The sequence below is a fragment of the Scleropages formosus genome, chromosome 9 (assembly GCF_900964775.1).
Source record: "Scleropages formosus chromosome 9, fSclFor1.1, whole genome shotgun sequence".
Classification (NCBI taxonomy): Eukaryota; Metazoa; Chordata; class Actinopteri; order Osteoglossiformes; family Osteoglossidae; genus Scleropages; species Scleropages formosus.
Genome location: NC_041814.1, coordinates 24,255,009 through 24,275,490, shown reverse-complemented (window position 1 = coordinate 24,275,490; position 20,482 = coordinate 24,255,009). Strand labels below are relative to the sequence as shown.

Below are 20,482 nucleotides of genomic sequence, written 5' to 3'. Positions count from 1 at the left end.
TATTGCTGATGTTTGCTGGAGCAACAGAGACACACACTTTGCTCAAGGGTTCCCTTAACAGGCAGTGTTCAGGTCCAGAATCCAGTGCTGTTACCATAGTTGATCCCATGTTTTGCTCTGCCTGCAGGTGCAGAGAGAAGTCATGCTTAGAGCAGCTTCAGCACCCAAGCATGAAATCTATGCTCTTGAAAGTGGATTTGGGATGATCTGCCACTGGCAGCAGAAAAAGATTTGTTACTGCACCCAAAAGACAAAGTATGACACAGAAAAGTCAGCAAAACTGAATCAGTCTCAAGAGTGTTTGCTTCATCTCTCCATATTCAGAGCCAGTTTAACTGCTGATTTTACTGTGTAAGTACATCTAATAACTGTAGGGGAAGAAAAACAGGCTTTGTCTTGTTCCTAAAATCGAAGTATTAAATCAGGCTTAGACCATTCTAGGAGTGAGCTGGTATTAGTGGTGATGTTGTCAAATACGACTAAAAAACAGTGCCCTGGACAAGATTTGATTTGCAGTAAGGGCACAACTGCAGACCCAGCAGATGCTGCATAGGCTAAAACATTCACTATTCATTTTTCTGAGATCTGACACACAGCTGTCTCAGACAAAAGCATGAAGGACAATGAAAACCCATCATGTTTGAGACAGTAATTAGTAAATTTCATTAAAAATCCCATACTGTCTCTCAAGTGTTCAATTAGAAGTAATTTGGACGTAATTTCTTTGTGTTAATTTAACTCGCAGGACTACCGCATTTGAAGATGTACTAATTTTGAAATTCCTGACTGATGCAGCTTGTGCGTTTGTTAGGCTCAAACTGTAAACCAGCATTTTGAGAGTCAGCTGACATTATAGTATTATTGTGTATTATTGACAGTGACTCCTCTGAAATCCCAAGTCGGAACAAAGACGCCTTTGAAAGACATTCTAAAAACAAACCCACTGTAGAAAAGTCGTAAGAAGCAGCACATATTTCTCAAAGACATACTGGCATTCCTGGACAAAAATAAATGAAAAACAAGAAAAAAATGTGGAAGGAAAAAATCGGCACATGTTTTTACTACACTCGTCATGCACTGTGCCTAAAAGTAGATGAACAGCCACTTACAACGTAAGATTTTAACAGTATCTTAATGGGTTTTTTGCATAAAGACTTTTGAAGTATATTTAATCAGTGGGGCAAATGTGGCATAATTAGCACCCAGAGGAAAGGTGCTGCAGAAACCTCTGTTCCTCCTCCAGCACATTTACATACATTTACTGATATTAAAACATTATTTGTGTGTGTGTCTCTGTGTGTGTGTGTGTGTGTGTGTGTGTGTGTGTGTTTGTGTGTGTGAGAGAGAGAGAGAGAGAGAGAGATCAATTAATTTTTGGCACTGGGCACAGGACTCTGTCATGAATATGAATATTGCAGCCCCACTAAAGAAGTTCTTCATGATCCAGAACCATGGACAGCGGTCAAGTGCTGAGCTGTGCTTAACTGGCATGGGTCTGTTGTGTGAAAACCCACACTGTCAGGGATCCCCAGAGAAATGTCTCTCTCAGAGTGAGAAAGTGAAACCATGGTTCTTTTGTTCACCATTGGGTTGCGTTAGATAGTAAAATGAGGAAACCTAAACACAGAATGGCGCAAAACAACACTGCAATGTAAATGTAAAGTACTTATATCTTTGCTGAAAGACTTTGCACTTCTTCTGGTGTAGAGGCAGCTATTCCGTAGGGCATGAAGACCAAATCTGCCTCATTGTACACTTCTTTTTTAGCTGAGTTCTTTGCTTATGATGCACTGTGTTCAGCATTCTGTGGCCTTACTAAGCAGAATAAACCCCTTTGCACTTGCGTTTTGTTCTAACATAAGCAGAATTCGATGCCTTATGGACAGCCCTTAGAATTTCAACCCAGGCTTCTAATTTTGGCTTGAGGGAGCCTCAGCTCACCTACGCAGATGTTTGTTCAATGCCTCAGTCTCAGACATTGTTCACCTGTGCCTTCTGGAGTCTGCTTTATTAAAATGCCCTGCAGCAGAACTTGCATGTGAGAAAAAGATAGAGAGAGTGCTTTCTGGGATTCAGCCTTGCTCATTCTTTGCATGTAAAGGTTAGCATGTTACGTTCTCATGGACCCTTTATGATAAGTGGCTTGTGTGAAGAGTTGAGCATATGTCTGGGCAGAAAGGTTGCTTTCCATGACGAAGCACAGAAGAAAAGAAAACAGCAGAAAGCCACAAATTGAGAATTGAAGTGTCCTCAAGCAAAAAGGCATGAGCTCTCTCCTAGAGGCGGGAGATGGACTCTTGGTGAGTACCGCCCTACAAAGTCCTGTTTTGATGGTATGCTATGAAGTTGTGCACTCAGAGCATATTAAATGACCCAGGAGTGGGCACATTGCCTCTAGCCTTCCCCCCCCTGCCAAGCCTGTGGGACCCAATGTCCACGGTTATCCTTCAGTGAACTCAAATCGAGGTTGGCCCACATACAATATGCATCTGTTGTGGGAGTCATCAAAGACTTCAGGCTTAAATTTCCATCTTTAGACCTAACATATTTGCGAATGTAAGAGCAGAATTTACATGTTGCTGAACTCTACTAGGATCATTGAAATCAGTGACAGATTTCAGACAGTAAGACACAATTTATTTGCTTATCATCAGTCTATAAATTTGCTCCTCCAATACTGGCACAGTGATGCAGCAGGTACCACGGGTGCCTCACAGCACCTGGGCTGGATTTTTGAACCTACGTTTTAATTTGGTTCTGTCTGTATAGAGTTTGCATCTTCTGCCCGTACTCGCAAGGGTTTCTTCCCAGAGTTCAAAAACTGGCACGGATAATGGGAAACCACTTCTTCACTCTACAGTTAAAACCATGTGAGTGATTGCTAGCAGTCAACTTCCACTTGTTGACACTTACCCTACCTACCCTACGTAAATTTGCTTCTTCTTTAGGCCAAGGTTTCTTGACCAGTCAGATATGCCTGCTAAAGCATCTAGCTGTGTGTCCTTAGGTCTCCCTACAGAAGCAAAATCTGTCACAATTAGACGTTTTTAACTTTATGTAAATTCATTAGGAACTGGGGGGTTGATTTCCTTTTTAGCCTTAGTTTTGGAATGCTGTTTTAAATGCTTTTTACATGTTGTACCTATATCTGCATGTGAAAAATAGTACATTGTGTCTTTCAAGAGCTCTGGAATACTCTCCAAATTCATAATTTGATAAGCAGTACCGAATAGCCCTTCATTCAAAACATATGTGTGTAATAATTGTATCATTATAGAACAATGCAGTGACCAATGCATTAACCAAGTGGAGAAGTTGGTAGTGTAGTGTTTAGACTTGATGCTTTTGGACCCAAAGGTTACAGGTTTGAAACCCACCTCCAGCTATAGTACCCTTGAGCAAGATACTTACCCTTAATTGCTACAGTAAAATTACCCAGCTCTATAAATGGGTGAATAATTGTTAGTAGCTAATGAATGAATTGAATAAATGTAAACCCTTGGATAAAGGGCAAATACAGTAATTCAAAGGTCAAAACTTCAGCAAAGTGAAAAAAATATGGGCATTTCTTTATTATTCCTTTATTTCTCAAGGATTAAGTAGCAGGTGCTATAATTCTACTTAAGAGAGTAGTTAACTTGTCCAGTAAATAACCCTCTCGTAACAGCCCAGTGAAACAGCTCAATAGTCTTTAGTCAAGAAGCACTCTAAAATTTGCTGTCTGATGCCAGTGTGGTACATTGATAAAGCATTAATCGCATTCCAGGAGGGCCTGAACTTTACTGTGATTTCAGCAACATAAAATTATGTTGTGCAAAAAGCAATTAATTTGCAGGTCCTTTGCACAGCTCTGAAGTGACTGCTGGCAGTAAGTCATAACAAAAGGCCATTGAGTAAATTTATTCCCTACCATTCCCCATCATGGCAGGAAAAAAAAGACAACAGTGAAAACGAGCATTAAAGAGATTACAGTAAGATGTCACACTTATCTTTAATGCATATTTATTTCTCCCTTTTTGTTTACCTAGAACCAGACAAGACTCAGTGGAAAATGGCACACTTCTAAATCAATGTCTTTCTGAGAGTCTTCAGCTTTTGAAGGTGATACCGTTCACTGGAGGTGGCCCAAGGCCTGGGAAAAAAAAAAAAAAAAAACCACCAAAAGTAAATGATGTTCTAAACTTCTGCAGAAGGTGACTCGTTTTTCTTTGTGATAGTTATGTTTTTGGTGCTTCTTGCAAGCGTTCATGAATCGAGTGTGACAAGCACAGCCAGGATACTCCTCCAGTCCACTCCTCTGGTTCTCTCCTTAAGGAATGCCCTTTCCGTCAATAGTGCGAGAAATCTGGAGCATCTCAAACATTGTGGTTAGTAATTCAACGACACAAACAAGAAACCCAGTCATAATGACCTCTTACTTTAAGTGCTCTTTCATTATGTTGCACTTGCGCATCATTAAACTGCCATTAAAGATGCTTTCCAATTCCAACGATGAAATCAGATCTTAGACCTGAAGAACTCCTAAAGTTTCAGATTTTTCGTCACGATAGACTGAGCTGTGAAAGAACTCCTTTCACAATCAAGAAAAGAGCTCAGAACTGTTTTCACGCCAGTGCCTTATCTCAGCGTATGATGGAGACCAGCAGGACTGTTCAAGAACGATTGCAGATGAGCTAACATTGATAAGGGTGAAGTCCCTCAGCTTAGCAAATACCCGCATTCATAGCAGTTTTAACATTTAAAAAAGGATTGAATGGAAATCCAGCATGGATTCCTCTGATATTGCAGTCATAATGCTGCTATTTATTTTCCTTCTGGGGTATGCTTAAAGTTTGGAGGCTTTAAAGAGTCACATCCATGAATGTGTGCATCAGTTTTTTTTTTCTTTTTTGCTGATAGACACTTTGTAGTGTCGGCTGTCTGTATCATCTAGAACAAAGAAAGATCCCGGAAGGGGAGAACTGTTTCAGTTTAAATGACAGAGCGTACACGGTGGCCCCCGCCAAGACACTTGCTTGCGGATGTAAACATGGTCAGTTAGTGAGCAGCTGTAGGCTTATTAGGCGTTGATGTTAAGAGGAGGGGGCTGCTTGGTGAATGAGCAGCCGAAAGCCCTGCTGTCATGGGACCTTGCTTGTGGAAAAGAATGCCTTTAATGCCGTCTGCTTTGCTTCCCATCACAGACACAGACATGATTCCTTTGTCATGAGGCTGGACCACGCTGCGTACATCCCATTTTCTCAATACACACACAATGCGCACATGTGCGTGTACATGCATACACGGGTGTATATGTTCATGCACGTGCACATTAGAAAGACAAGACCTAAAACATCTGAAGCATCATTTCATCCTTTCATAAAGCAGGTTTCCAAGTGGCCACTGCAGATTAATTAAGTCAGACTGCCTGTTGCTTTTTGTCTTCATTAGTAATGTAATATCTAGTTATAGTTTTCCTCTGCACCTTTCAGTTAGTGTGTGTACATGTACAATATATATATACTAAAAAAGTTTTGTATATACAGTACACCTTATGTATATACAGGTGGTCTCCGACTTATGATGGAGGTTACATTCCGAAACCCATCGTAAGTCGAAAATACATTTAACAGACCTAACCAACCGAACATTATAGCCTAGCACACGTGCGATGGCCATTACGGGCTTGCCGTGTTCATGTTGGACAATTAACTTGCGCTTCTCCTCAAGAGTAATTGCCCTCCTCTTCTTCTTCCCACCAGTAGCAGGAGACACAGATGGGCGTTTCATAGACGTTATGGATGCACAAAACACGACTGCGTGGCAGACTGGTAAATGCGGATCGTTGCCGCTGCCCAGCATAGTGAGAGAGTATCACACCGCATATCACCTACTTGAGAAAAAAATCAAAATTCAAAATTTGAAGTACGGTTTCTACTGAATGACTATTGCCTGCTCACCATCGTAAGTCGAGGAGCATCTGTACTGTATATGGTTTACGTTTACATTTACTTTTTCTGTGTTTTCTGCGAGAAATATGCGGCAGGAATTAAAGCACTGAAAGATGTGAAAAAAGTGTTAAAAATACCAGGTTATGAATTATATATGATGTGGGAGTCTTGAGCTGAAAGACTTGTGTGACAGGCAGCGGAGGAATGTGGTGGTTAATGCGAGCCCTAATTGCTGGGTGACTTTACAGTTGGTTGACCGTAAATTGTAGGGTGGATCTTCTCCCGCAGCGATGCCTGCCTCTCATCCTGAAAACTGCCTCCATTGTGCATGTGACCAGCATGCACCCCCTTGGGCCATGGACTGATTGGACCTGCTTTTTCATTTTATTCTCTGTGTGGAGCATGGGCTGGTCAAGACAAACCTAGGACCAAAGAGTTCAGACCAGTAGTGCTTTTAAAATGTACAGGGATCCTTTCATTTCTCCTGATAGGACGGTAAAACACAGTACCTGATGTGCTGAATTAGAGTATCTAAGGTTGCATGCATTTCTGCCAAGCCTTGCACACAATAACAGATTCTCCTCTGCTTATATTGCTATAACTGTTCACAATAACCCTGACATATAGCATGACATTTTTAACATATATTTTGTTTTATATACTATTTATACTTGGTTTCACAGGAGCTTTTAATGTACATCACTCTCAAAACTGAGAAAGGCAAGGTGTGGCACACAAGTGAGTTGATATGGCTAATTTTATGCATTAAGTCCTGTTGACTTTGATGAAAGATATGAAAAATGACCGCAGTGCTGAATATTAATGAGTACCCTTTGCCCAAAATAGTTTCCTGACCCTCTTAGCTTGCGCTGTGAAATTGGTCTATTGTCAGCGAAAGAACAAGCCCAAAATGGAAAGTATGATAGCCCAGTAAAGTTAATAGGTCTGTTAAAATATTGATTTGTAACTTTAATTCATTCATGAGATGAGAAAGGACACACTCCGAGGTGGAGAAGTGCTGCACTTTTGCATTTGCCGGGATTTAACCGGCTTACCAGCAAAGAGTTTCCTGCATTTTCTGTCATTTGCTTGTCCCATGTTTTCCTGAGAATACTGTCCACAAGCAAGTCCTACTCAGTTTTGCTCTTAGTCCACTCTTGATGGGAGAGATGGAATGTGTCTCCCTCTGTAGGGCCAGATGTTCTGGACTCTGGCCTACAACCAGTTTTTTTTCTCACAGTTTACCATTTTGGTAAAACAGTGAATCGTCGCCTAGCCGGGACAATCGGGCCGATGTAAAATGCAGACCAGCATATCCACTCATGCAACTAAGTATAGACATGTGATCCATCAAAATGTCGTCCATCAACAGAAATTCTGAGAGACTTTAATAAATTGTCCGGTCAATTTGATGAATACCTCTCATTATCTCCGATTCCTTCTTAGTCTTATCATTTCTTTCCAAAAAGCCATTAAGCATTGAAATACCAAAATAGTAAAAAATGTAAAAAATTGGTAAAAAAAAAGAAATATTAAATCTGCCTAAGGCAAAGAAAGAAGGACCACTGAAGTTTTACTACTTGTGGTTAAACAATTGTCAAAGAAACCATAAATGTCCACCGCCTGAGTTCTGAGAGAGTAAAGCTGGATAGTATAACAGCACTGCATCCACCCCTAAAGTCTACTTCTTAAAATGTTTCCTTCTTTAGACATCTTTTTTTTTTTATTTCTGGCATCTTGGTGAGCCATGTGGAACTGTGGACTAATTTATCTGAAAAACTGGAAAAACAACTTGGGCCTTGTGGCATAAATCATTAAATAGCGTACCTCAACTGAATTGTTTCATCCAGAGGAACATCTGAATAGGAGGTGTATTCCTGGACAGGCTGTTCCTAAGGCATATTGCATTTTTTTTTTGGCTTGAATTACATGGTTTTATTGGTTTATGTGTTTAATTGTATCAATAGAAAACTGACAGTGGAATGGTACTTTTTTTTTAGGGGGAGAGCAGATTCTGTCACAGATAATGGTTTGTAAGAATGTCAACGGGGAGGAAGTCTGAGCTCAGAGGTATTATGACTTTAATAAATTAACACACAGCTACTGTATAATGAAATACTTATATTTAATTTGTTTCAGGTTTCAAGCTTAAGTTTATTGTCATAGGTACAAGTACCACGTACGAGTATCATGAAATTCTTCCTGAATGCTTCTCTACAGACTATGGACAAAGACAGAGACAATAGAAATACTGCACAAACAAAACGATGACAATGACAGTGAGTAGTGCAACAGCAATAGCAATAAATAATGGTAACAGTAATAACAATAATACCAGTTGACAGCCAGAGAACTCAGAATGAGCGGATGAGAATAAGAATGCTTAAAGTGACAATTTGGTATCATTGCTTAGAACAACCTTACATTTAAGTGAAATATTTAAGTCAAAAATCACTCTCACGTGAATAAATTGTCTTTTTTTTCACTGTATTCTTGTTAAAATCCTCATACATGCCTTTCCAGAAGGAAGTTACAGTTCTGAGATTCAAAAGACAAAAAATGATCTTAGAGGCTACAGGAACATGATGGACATCCCTTGTGTCCCTAGATCACAGCATACAACTGTAAATATCAGTGTATGTTGAAGGAGGGCGGGAAAGCGATATTGCAAGTTGTGGGAAGCCTGCAGTAAATTTACTGGAAACATATCAATCAGTTTTTCATCTCCATGATCCTCAGGTTTTCTTGTTGCTTGCCAGACAGTGTAGTTGGTTTCTCTATGGGGCCAAACATAGCCGATATAGTCCAGCTTGTTGATTGGTGCCACTGTAGGAACCCCTCAACACTTCACGATGCACTGTTTTCTGGCATCCTGTAGGCAGGAGTGTCCCACAAAAACCTTAGAACTCTGAAAATCCTGGACATATTGACTGAAAATAAGGCATATTGCCTCTTGAAACCCACTTAGTAATAGTGCATTGATTTACATAAACAAGGGACATTGTACTGATATCCCTTCTGCGGAGATGTTATTTAGTTATGATTAATCAAAATAATTCTTGGTGTAGAAAATGTCATCACCTGGAGTTTTGTATGAATAATTTCAATTAATAGTTTTGTAATTGGGCCATTTTCCCAGTAGGAATGTGCCCATGTGGAATTTTTACCTTCAATTATTCTGCAGTGTTATAATAATGTTAAGCAACTTTAGTTAATTTATTGTGCACTTGGAGATACTGGAAACCCATAGACTCTGATAGTATCCCTGAATAAATTAATAAATTGGGAATAAACTGACATCCCTGACATGATGTAGCACACGAGCATAAGAGACACCCCATTTATGTTTTATTCCCAGTAATATGGTGCTAGCTGATGTTTTTCTCTTTTCGTCTCCATGGCAAAAAAGTATCATTGTATGTATAGTAATTCTCAGCTTATGAATATAAAATAAAAGAAAAATAAATTCACTTTGTTCTTTCAGTATTGTTGCTTTCTTATAGGTAATATGCAGGAAAAGTGAATTTATAGCTACAAATTGAAGGGAATGTACTAAATAAGAGTAGATGATTAATGAAGTTCAAATCAAAAGAGTCATGTGGGATCTCCTGATCATAGAGAGGAGATCAGAGCTCCCACAAGTGCTGAACTTAATTTTCTTCCTTTTAACTGACTGCAAAACATCCCTGAAAAAATATTTGTATGGTGGTGGATTATAATGCTTCCCGTCCAGTGATGCTGTGTTGAACTCTGGTTCAGAACAGGGTATCATACTGCCTGGATTGCCATAAAAAGGTCTGTAAAATGATGAAAAGGAACAAATGATTGCTTTCAGTTTTGTTTTTCAGCAAGTACATTTCATACATCTAAGACTTGGGAAACCGGTATATGCAGTGATTTAGAATCATTTTCATTTTTTATACTTAGAGCCTGGTTTGCATTTAAATATTCAGTGATCCTCTATCCTAGCAATTTTATTGACTGATCTGTATTCATACTTTTCTGGGACCCACTAAAATAGAAAAATAAATATAAAAAATAAAAATAAAAGTATCAGGAAATTGCATATAAGTAATAAGATGATAATGGACACATTTTATTCTCATTGAACAGTTGATATTTTTGTTCCGGTGCCCTGCTAGGACATATGATCTCTTAAATGGAAGTGCAACTTCCCAAGAAACTGAAAAAAAGGATTTTTCTCCTTGTGGAAGTTGTCAGTCAAGTACTTTTATTATCTCAAGCTGTGAAAACGTCAGGTTGCTTTGAAGATATTAATTTGCAGTGTTGTTACAAGGAACTGACTGAGAAGGAAGTTTACTCAGAGGAACCAAGGAAACATGCCTGAATGCAGAAGGTAAATGAACTATTTTTTATTCTTAACACATAGTCCTTGAATAATAAGTTGGAGAAGTACAGGACATAAATTGTTTCTTTTTACAATCAAAGATAACATAGATGATTTCTATATTATTATTATTATTATTATTATAGTATTGCAACCCAATCCACTGTATACCACAACTTTGTTGAGTAATTAATCTTCATTGGTTGGCTGTCATGCAAATTTTAGGTTAAAACAAGTTTTTTTTTTTTTTTTTTTTTAAATTGCTTTATTGTTTATCTCAAGCCTTCGACCAAAAATCTGTCGATACTCATCTGATTTAAAACTCTCAGAGATCTTTATGTGAAACTTATCTTTAACTACAATGGAATTTTGAACATCAGTAACATCAATATTTTACAAAAGTACAGAATGTTCTATTTAATTTAATTTTTTGTAAAAAACATGAAAACAGTGTTCCCACCACACACTTCCCCAATGGATTCTTCCTGGCAGTCATTAAAGAACTCAACTTCCCATAATTCCCCCTTTTTGGCCATTTTTGCCATCTTGGGCATCATGGCACCATTTTGCCTTCTGGTCAGGTATGTGTTGTTTCTTATGTTCTGTAACACAACCCAAGCCACATTCCTATAAATGTATTCTCAATTGCTATGTAAGTGTCGGTATAAGCTGTATGTGTATTTATATGTTGTACATCTGCTCAGTCATGTTGGGGCAGGGGATTGTCATCTAAAAGTCCTGCACTTACTTAAGGCTTTGCTGTTTAAAACCGATAAAACTGGTGAAGGTGGGTTTTTCTTGGCATAACACCTACGAAAGAAAGAAAGCACTGCTTGCCCTGACTGAACAAGACTCCGTGTTGCATAGTTAAGCCTGGAGAGTTTTGATGTCTGGGAGCATCTGCAATGCCTTCTGTCAGTTCCAATGTTAACTGCTCCATGTATTAAAGAAGCAACGAACGCCTCCTGTCTCTGCCCCATCAAGATAAACACGTAGTCTGCTCGAGCACCCGCTGAATCTTGTTTGATCTGGTGATTTTGGTCCTACAGACTTCACAACGGTTTGTATTGTTTCATGTCGGCCTGCGATCAAAGCCCTCGATCATACCCTGTGGCAGCTTGCTGAGCCTATTTGATTCTATTGTCTTAGGCTGACTGCTGTTATAGACGGATCTTAAGGCTTGCGTTACTCTTTGCTTCCTTGTCTTGAATTATATTGAAGTAACTCTTCAGTCTTGTTATGTATTCTGTGTCCACAAGAACCTATCGGTTCCCTTTGCTGTAATTGTTCTTCTCGACCTTGAAGATACTGCCCTTTTCTGCATTTATTGCATTTACATTGTGTTCGTTTCTCTTCTTCTCTTGCCTTCCACCCCTCCTGGGCCATAGACCGCCAACAAGGGCTCTCCAGGCATTCCTAAGAGCTGATAAGTCATGAAGTTTCCTTGTTGGCGTTCCTGTAGCTGGCAAGGTTTTTACAGTGCGGGGTGGCTAGCTTCCACGCCCAACCCTCCTCCTCTCTCAGCCGGGCTTGGGACCATCCACGGCTGAGTTTGAGTTCATTTAGGTGATGCTTTTTTCCAAAGCAACTTACAATTGACTTAGAAGGATTTACCCATTTATACAGGTGGGAAATTATAATTGTTATTTTTATTTGTTTATTTTTGTTTATTCTACAATTATTATATTTGTCATCATGTTTTTAATAGGGGAGGGCTCGGTGGTGCAGCAGATTTAGCCGGGTCCCGCTCTCTGGCGGGTCTGGGGTTCGAGTCCTGCTTGGGTGCCTTGCGACGGACTGGCGTCCCCTTCTGGGTGTGTCTCCTCCCCCTCCAGCCTTGCAGCCTGTGTTGCCGGACTAGGCTGCAGCTCGCCACGACCCTGCTCGGGACAAGCGGTTTCAAAGAGTGTGTGTGTGTGTGTGTGTGTGTGTGTGTGTGTGTGTGTGTGTGTGTGTGTGTGTGTATTAATTTGTTTTGTTACATTCCATTATTTCTAACTTGTATGTCTTTTCTTTTCTTTGGTACTAACTAGCATGGCCCACCTGGAATACAAGTACCTCTATTCAGGGGACTTTGGGTAGATTTATGCAAACAAGTAGATAAGATATTGTTGGAGGGTATTAAAAAAATTGGTGAAGAGACATAGTGCTGACTTATCTGTGACCAGTTACATCTGGTGAGATACAACAGAACAGTAATCTATTTTTAAATGACCAAAAAAAAAAAAAAAACATCAGTTTCAACAACAGAGAAGGGGGATTCAAGCCTGCAGAGTCCAGAAGTGGTGGCTCTAACTACTACACCACCTGCTACCCCTGCTTGTTTATATGTCTTCTGAGAAAAAATGACAATATGGGGAAGCGCTGACTGATGAATAGTTTCTAATTATCACTAGTCCACAGTCAAGCTAGTTAGGGGCTATTTTAACTAGGAAGATGCATTTAATAGCTAGGGGCTATTTTAACATGGAACATGCATTTATTTTGGTAAAATGTAATATAAATCATTGCTACTGAAGTGGGAATTGATCTATGGCTCTGTGCCACGGGATCCAATCAGTAGCTCAACTACTAGATTCATGGCTCTGTGCTGAGAAACAATCTGGAGCAGAACTATGGTTCTGACCCATCGCTCTGTGTCCACAGGAGCCAATCAAGAGCAGGATTAGATGTTTAAAGCATGATGCCTTCTCTTAGGAGTCAGGGAGCTGATGGTTGTTCCTTGCCTCTGTGTCCTGGCAGCCAGTCTGCAGAGGAGTGCTGATTAATGATCCTGAGCTCTGGTGGTCAGATGGGGGATTCGGAGGCAGGCTGATCCATTGCTACATGTCCTTGGACTCAATGAGCAGCCAAAACTGAACTTTGAAGATCAGGTGGGGTCAGAAGAGAAGGCCTGGCCAGTGCCTGTGCTGGCATGTCAGGGTTAAAAGCCCAATGGAATGATGGGTAGCCAGTTTTTCTAATTTTTTTCTTTCCTTTCTGCACCTTTGAGGGTGATGTCCAAAATTTAGTACTGGGTTTAAACAAAGGGGTACGGTGGGGCAGCGGGTTTGGCCTGTACCTGTTCTTTGGTGGGTCTGGGGTTAGAGTCCTGCTTGGGGTGCCTTGTGATGGACTGGTATCCTGTCCTGGGTGTGTCCTCTCCCCCTCCAGCCTTACGCCCTGTGTTGCTGAGTTAGGATCCGGGACCAGCGGTTTCTATCAATGTGTGTGTGGGTTTAAACAGTGGCCTGATCTTGGGTCTGTTCACTACAGAAGAGTTGGACTTCATAAAATTTTTCCAACTTTAGATCAGTCAGACTTATTAAAATAAAGTTTTATACTTATTCCAGGATTGCTGCTAGTATGATTTAAATCATTACTTTCATAATTCAGGTCGTACTGCTTTTTGCTGATTCACTCAGTGAAATGTAGTTAGACAGCAGTTAGCCTGTGAATGGAACTACTCCTGTTTGGTCTGGGAGACCTCCTCTGAGCATGTGAAGGTGCAATGGCCATGCTGAAAGATGAGACGGATAAGAAGGCAGGATGGATGGCAGTGCTGCTGAGAGAGACTGTTGGCTGTGTTACCGCAAAAGCCAAGCCGTTAATTAGGGCGCTAATGACCTGCCACTCGCTCCAGACAGGACCCCCGGAGCCCTTCTGTAATTGACCCGCGTTGGTAGTGCGCTAAGAAGATGAGCTCGGGTGACACCGATGCCCTCAGGTCCTCACGCTACACTGACCTGACAAGGCCGTGTTGAGAAAAGGGCTGAGCTCGAGGAGCCAGGAGATGCCATCAGGACTTTGGTTTTCAGGGATCCCCTCTTTGTCTTCGCTTTGCTTCAAGTGCAGAAAATGGGCAAAGTGATCAGAGCTGCATGACAGCTGGGACGGGTCCACACACCTACACCTCACAGTGAGCCGCTAGGAACGATCCCAGGAGAAGCAGTCTGGGTGCCAGCATCCCAGGGATCAATGCTGCAGAATAACATAGCGACACTTCAACACCTCCAATTCAGACACAAGGGCTGAAACCAGGTGAGGTGACAAGGGTGAATGGCTCCTAAGGACCTCAGGAAGTGATCCGGGTTGCTAGTCTTCAAGGGTATAGTGCCGGCACGCCCACGGCTCTCAGGCCGTAGAAAGCAGGAGGAAAGAAGGGCGTGGGCATACCAGGGCAGATTGCAGTAACAGGCCCCCACGGAGTGGCCCTCTCACGCCTTGCATATTCAAGGGCTGGATCTCAGCCAGGATCCCGCCAGCCGTCAGCTTCTCTTCACAGCACCTGGAGAAACCTATGGTGCTGCTCTTCTCTAGAGTGCTTGATGTTGAAGGTGAAGGTTGTATGTTGATTCACTCTGCATAATAAACCATAATTTTTACAATATTATCAAAAGTGGCAGACTGACAAATAAGCATATGAATGGAAAACTGCAGAAATTCTTTCCCACTGCTGAAAGGGGGTAATTCAAGCGGTGGAAGGCAGTGTTAGAAACCAGCAGTATGAATGCCTTTCTGTACTTCTTAAATGCAATCAGACACAGAGCACCTCAGTGCTGACTTGTGTTTTTCCTCCGAGAGCGAGAGCTTGTGTAGCAGATGATGTCACGTCCCATTAAAATACCGATAACTCAAGGAGACGGCAGGATTGGGGGGGAAGAATGCACTGCGGGATCTATATATACAGAGCAGTAAATTCCACATTCGTCCAACCAAGTTGACAGCTGTCTTTATTATGAAGAGGGTTTAGAACAGGTTTGGAACCTTATTGAAAGTTATGAGGATAAAACATTAAAGCCAAGTAAGATGTCACATGTTTCTCCTGTGATTTAATTATATTATTGTAACAGTCAATGTCTTTGTTTCATGAACAGTCCCAAAAGCTGATGGCGAATGTAAAGGGAATTAAGGTGATGAAACCAGGGTGCTGGTGTGTTAAGTTTTAAATTTTTCATTAGAAGATACTCTTGCTTTTCGGGTTGTGGATGAAAGTGTTTGTTTTTTTTTTTTTTTTTTTTTTTTCCTTCTTCTTTTCCTAAATGACTTTGGTCATGATCCCAATGACATGCTTTCATAATACCCTTGAGTGGGAGCTTCATCTTGGCTACACTTATAACTGTGCTGCAGGTACTTGACCATGTAATGTAAGTCACGCTAGCCCACAGGGTCAAGGAGTGTGAGGAGGGAGTAACTGATAATCAATAGAAAAAACAGTGCTCCATTTTTCTCTGCAGTGCCTCTTTAATGCACCTCTCTGCTGACCTTGGCTCCAGGTCACATCTTTGCACCTCTACACCTTTCCTTCCTCTGCCTTGACACAAGCACCGTAATGGGATGGTGCACTGGCCATCCTTGAGATGCTCACTCGAAGCACAAAAGCCAATGGGCACCTTATTTGGTACTTGTGTGTAATTTGTATGAAAAGTGCGTTTATTCTCATTAGGTCATTAAATGAAAATTTGTTTGCTGCTGAAAGGGGGTGCAGTGGCGCAGTGGGTTGGACCGCAGTCCTGCTCTCCGGTGGGTCTAGGGTTCAAGTCCCGCTTGGGGTGCCTTGCGGCGGACTGGCGTCCCGTCCTGGGTGTGTCCCCTTCCCCCTCTGGCCTTACGCCCTGTGTTGCCGGGTAGGCTCCGGTTCCCCGTGACCCCGTAAGGGACAAGCGGTTCTGAAAATGTGTGTGTGTGTGTGTGTTTGCTGCTGCTGCTGTGCTGCAGTTTGGTCCTTAACCCTTATCACTTTTTTTTTTTTTTTTTTTGCTCCTGAGCTCTTTCAATTCGAATGAATGTGACAGGGTGGGAAAAAAAAAACAAAAAACTACAGTATAATGAAGAATTTGTATAAGGATATTGAGATACTGAAACTGTTCAAATTGGTCATTGTCAGTTTCCAGTTTTCTTAAATTCATAATATTAATTTGCAGACGTGTATCTCCTTCACTTCACCTTTTCCACTAGTCTGTTCATGCCCTTCTATTAACAAGCAGGAAAAAATGAAAATGCGAATAATGACTGTTCCTCTTTCTGGGTTTTTTTTTTTTTTTTTTTTTCCTCTGACACACTCGTAGATTTCCATTACTGGGGTCACACCGCTACTTGTCCTGAAAACTGAGCCACAGTATGTCAGAATGAAAATGTTAAAGCATTCAGTCATGCGTGAATTTTTCGACGTCTTACTGAAAAACAGAAGCGAACAGGCAGAGAAATGACCGCGATGGACCCGGTCCTCCGACGCATCACTGAGGGCATGAAATTATCAGAGTGGCATTTGCATATTCGTAGGAAAATGTCTTCGGTGGGAATACATTGTAGCTGCTTGCTAATTTTCTTTAGAGAGGTCATTTGCGTTAATGTTTCACTTGTAGAAGTTGTGGGAGTGTTTTGTTTTACAAGCACCGGAACGATTATTGAAAAAGCAATATTGTGATGTCTGGCACGATCATTACCTGGTAACTGGAAGACATATTAATATGTAACTGTACATTAGTTGATGAGGGTGCTGTGCTGTTGTGTAAAAAAGCCCACATCACTTCCCCTGCTCTGAGATTGAAATGCACATCCTCTTCATAGGCAGACTTTGAATCCACAACATATTTGCAGAAGATGATTCTTAAACCTTCCATCTTCTGATTTATGCTGAGCAGAGCCCCATTTGCACTTAAATTATGTCCTCATCGATGGATAATTTGAATAGTGCTTCATTTGGTGTTATTAATATTCCACGTTCTAAAAAATCAGAATAGGTATGCTGCAAAAATGGTAAGTGAAGCAGTTAATGAACGGATGTCGGTGTCTTTTGGGTTTGTGATTTGGGTCTGCGCTCAGGTGGTATTGATTCAGGTCAGTCACATGGGTCACTTGCATTTTTGCCTCTTGGTTGAACGTGCCAGTTGGACCAAGAGCCACATAACAGCTTTCACTGCTGGCCTCAGTTATTGAAATCCAACTCTCATCGTATTACATCTGATAGTGCTGCCCATAGTCATTTCTCTCTCAAATACAGTAAAACATTTTAACATCTGTGTGGTAAGTAAATTAAGTTCTAAAAATCTACATCACATAGACAGCGCTTCAAGAACTGGACTTGCGGACAAAGTATTAGTTGCAGGTTGGATGCTGCTGTCGAACCCTTGAGCAAGGCCAGAGTTCCTTTGTCAAAAATGTATACTTGAACACATTTTAACTGTTGCTTTTGATATTAAAAAAAAGAAAAAAAAAACAGAAAATGTGATCACTGTCACCACATGCAGAAAGGATGAATTTGAAGAGTAACACCTCATGTGTTTTCACCTTGTTATGTAGCTCTATACTGTATCCATCAGCAGTTCTCAGCCCTGATCTGGAAAGTCGCTGTGTGCAGGACTTTACCTTATTTCTGTGAACGACTTCCTGGGGTGGGATAGGATAATACTGAAAAAATGCTGAATAACAAATAAAATATTAGAATAACTCAGTAACTAGCCAGGCTCATTATGGAGCTCATTTTAGTCTGTTCTAGTCTATGTTGGTACCACAGTGTGTACTGCCACCGCTCTGGATCAGAGCTTGAGAACCGCTGACATAAAGGTGAAGCAGCCTGTTTACAGCACGACTGACCGCTTCCCCAGGAACCCCCCCCCCCCCCCCCCCCCATTTGTGGGGAAGCTCTCAGTCCAGCATGCGCTGAAGTATCATGTCCTGTCCATCCTCGCCCCCCTGCCTCCTCTCCGGCACGCCACTCTGACCGCTCTCCGTTTCACTCTAATAGGAGATGATGACCAAACTGATAACTGAGACCCCAGATCATCCTATTCCTTTTCTCATCAGTCATCTGCAGACCAAGCACAGCGGCTCCTGCAAACTCCACAGAACCCTATCGGGCTCTGCGGCTCTGTGGGCTGAGACCGGGCCAGCAGGTGGGTCCCAGCACTCCTGACACAACAGCTCCCTGACATTCCCTAAGCTGACCTGGGGGGTCCAGGGGACCTTCCACAACAAGCTCCTTTTCAGTGAACTTATGGTTTTGCTCTGTCTTGGCACCTGCTTGGCTTTGGGGTGGATGCTGCATTCTCTGTAATTGGTATATTGGGGTGGTCCAAAACATCTCTGCTACCTGAAGAGGATGATAAAAAAGACTAAAATGTAGCTTTTTTTTAACTTCTGTATGCTTTGTGCCTTGAGTACACTTTTCTCCGTTTGGGTCTGCCGCTGGCTGGTGTGTTGACACACAGATGGGTAATTCCCACGCTCATCCTGCTTGTGTCCGCAGAGACTAAGGGCACCAGGAGGGACTACAGGAGCTATGAAAAACCATGGCAGATGCACCCAAAAAAGCCCAAGAAATCCAAGAGTGACCTTGCAGTGTCCAACATCTCGCCACCATCGCCTGAGTCCAAGTCACGTAAGCATTGTTGGGCATGCAGAGGAGTCACCTGTTGTAGCTGAACATGCCAGGGTGTGCCCATAACCCACAGAACCTGAAACGGGTTATTTTACACCTTTACCAAAGATTTTTACATTTTTACCAAGCTTTGTATAAAAAATTTCTTGCAGTGATTTACTCATATATGTACATGTAGAACACCTGCGTTGTGGAAAAATCCATCCATCCATCCATCCATCCATCCATCCAGTCACAGATACAAACAGCAAAGACAGTTTAAAACTGCTTGGCCTTTGGAGTGTGAGAGGAAACCAGAGCACATGAGTACAGGGAGAACATACAAATTCTGCATAGTCAGAGCTGGACTCCCCCATCCAAGCCCACAGCTCAGGAGCTTCCAGGTGCAAGCATTATGGCTTCGTTGATACGTTATGCCTCCTAAATGGGGAGGGAAGAAGAATAATGGTGACACATGCTGCACATTGTTAAAATATGGACTAATGATTTTTCATCAACTGCCCAATACAGGGTTCAGGGTCAAAGAGGTTCAGAGCCTATTCCAGAAATATAGAGCACATGACTGGGCAAGTCAGTTCATCACAGGGCAATCTTTCTCTCGCTTTCTCTCATACACACACACACTTTGACCCATTTATAGTTGGTAATCCATCTGAAATGCATGTTTCTCCATGTCCCTATTTGCACATGAGCAGGTGTCGTTATTTAGATAAATCCCAAGCAGGTCTGCGGTCATTCTCTGAGGTTAAAAGAGGAACGTGAATGGTGGGCGAGCTACTCGAGCGGCGCGACCCCACGAATAGCTGAGCTTTACACTCCATCGGCGGCTGTCTGCGCTGCTGCAGCTTCGGACCGGCCCGGTTTGCAGGAGAGCCGGGGCAGGGCGGGGGCGCACATTAAAGGATTAGTTACATCTCCACGCTCCTCTGGTGCTGAAAATACAACAGCGGAGATGTAGACAGTACAGTGGGTGTACAGTAATTTGAACAGATGGGCCGTCAGGGTTGTGGGTTCAACTCCTCCCGGCTGATATCAATGGCTTGCTGTCCATGCTTAAATATTGGCGTCGGTCCCATACGAACGACTCGTTCCGCGGGGCTGAAGTATTGGTTCTAATTCGGTTTTGTCACGAAGCCAAGGAGGGCGGGCGGCCGGGGAACCCGACAGGGCAGCGGCCTTGTCAATACACTCTTTTTCTATTTTATTCCCCCCCTGCGCTGCTGGTTTGAACGCAAGTTGTTACTCTGGGGATTATGCCAGAAGTGTGCAGACGGAATGAGTGCAGGTTGGATGTGTTAAAGGTGTAAATGAAAACAGAGCAGATAAAATCTGCCTGGATGTGATGATTGTACTTCTGACAGCTTTTTTTTTTTTTTTAAACCACATGCACTTGATTTATGAACAGGGAGCTTTTTATAATGTAAAAACTAGGCATACCGTCTGTAGTACTTTCTATGTGTTACTGGCAGTAACAGAGGAGCACTGGCCATCACAGATAGTCAGTCCAAAGGAACTAATACACACACACGCATTTTCAGAACCGCTTGTCCCATACGGGGTCACGGGGAGCCAGAGCCTAACCCGGCAATACAGGGCATAAGGGGGAGGGGACACACCCAGGACAGGACACCAGTCCATCGCAAGGCACCTCAAGCGGGACTCGAACCCCAGACCCGCTGGAAAGCAGGATAGTGGTCCAACCCACTGCGCCACCGCAGGAACTAATACACATAAAGTTTAATAGTAACAAACGTTTGTCCACCACGCTGCTCTCCCACGTCAGAGTGCTGCTTTAACGCTGAAGTCTACATCTGGGACGCTTCTGTTTCGACCCATTTTTACTTG

General features: G+C 42.1%; 1 protein-coding gene across 1 annotated transcript in view; it reads left to right on the top strand.

Annotated features, from left to right (window-relative positions):
* c9h8orf34 (chromosome 9 C8orf34 homolog) overlaps positions 1-20,482 on the top strand; it is an 80,940-nt gene that overhangs the window by 1,934 nt on the left and 58,524 nt on the right. The window contains exons 2-3 of the mRNA XM_018753897.2: positions 18,005-18,152; positions 18,506-18,637. Of these exons, the coding sequence (XP_018609413.2) occupies positions 18,005-18,152; positions 18,506-18,637 (280 nt within the window). The remainder of the gene's footprint in view (positions 1-18,004; positions 18,153-18,505; positions 18,638-20,482) is intronic.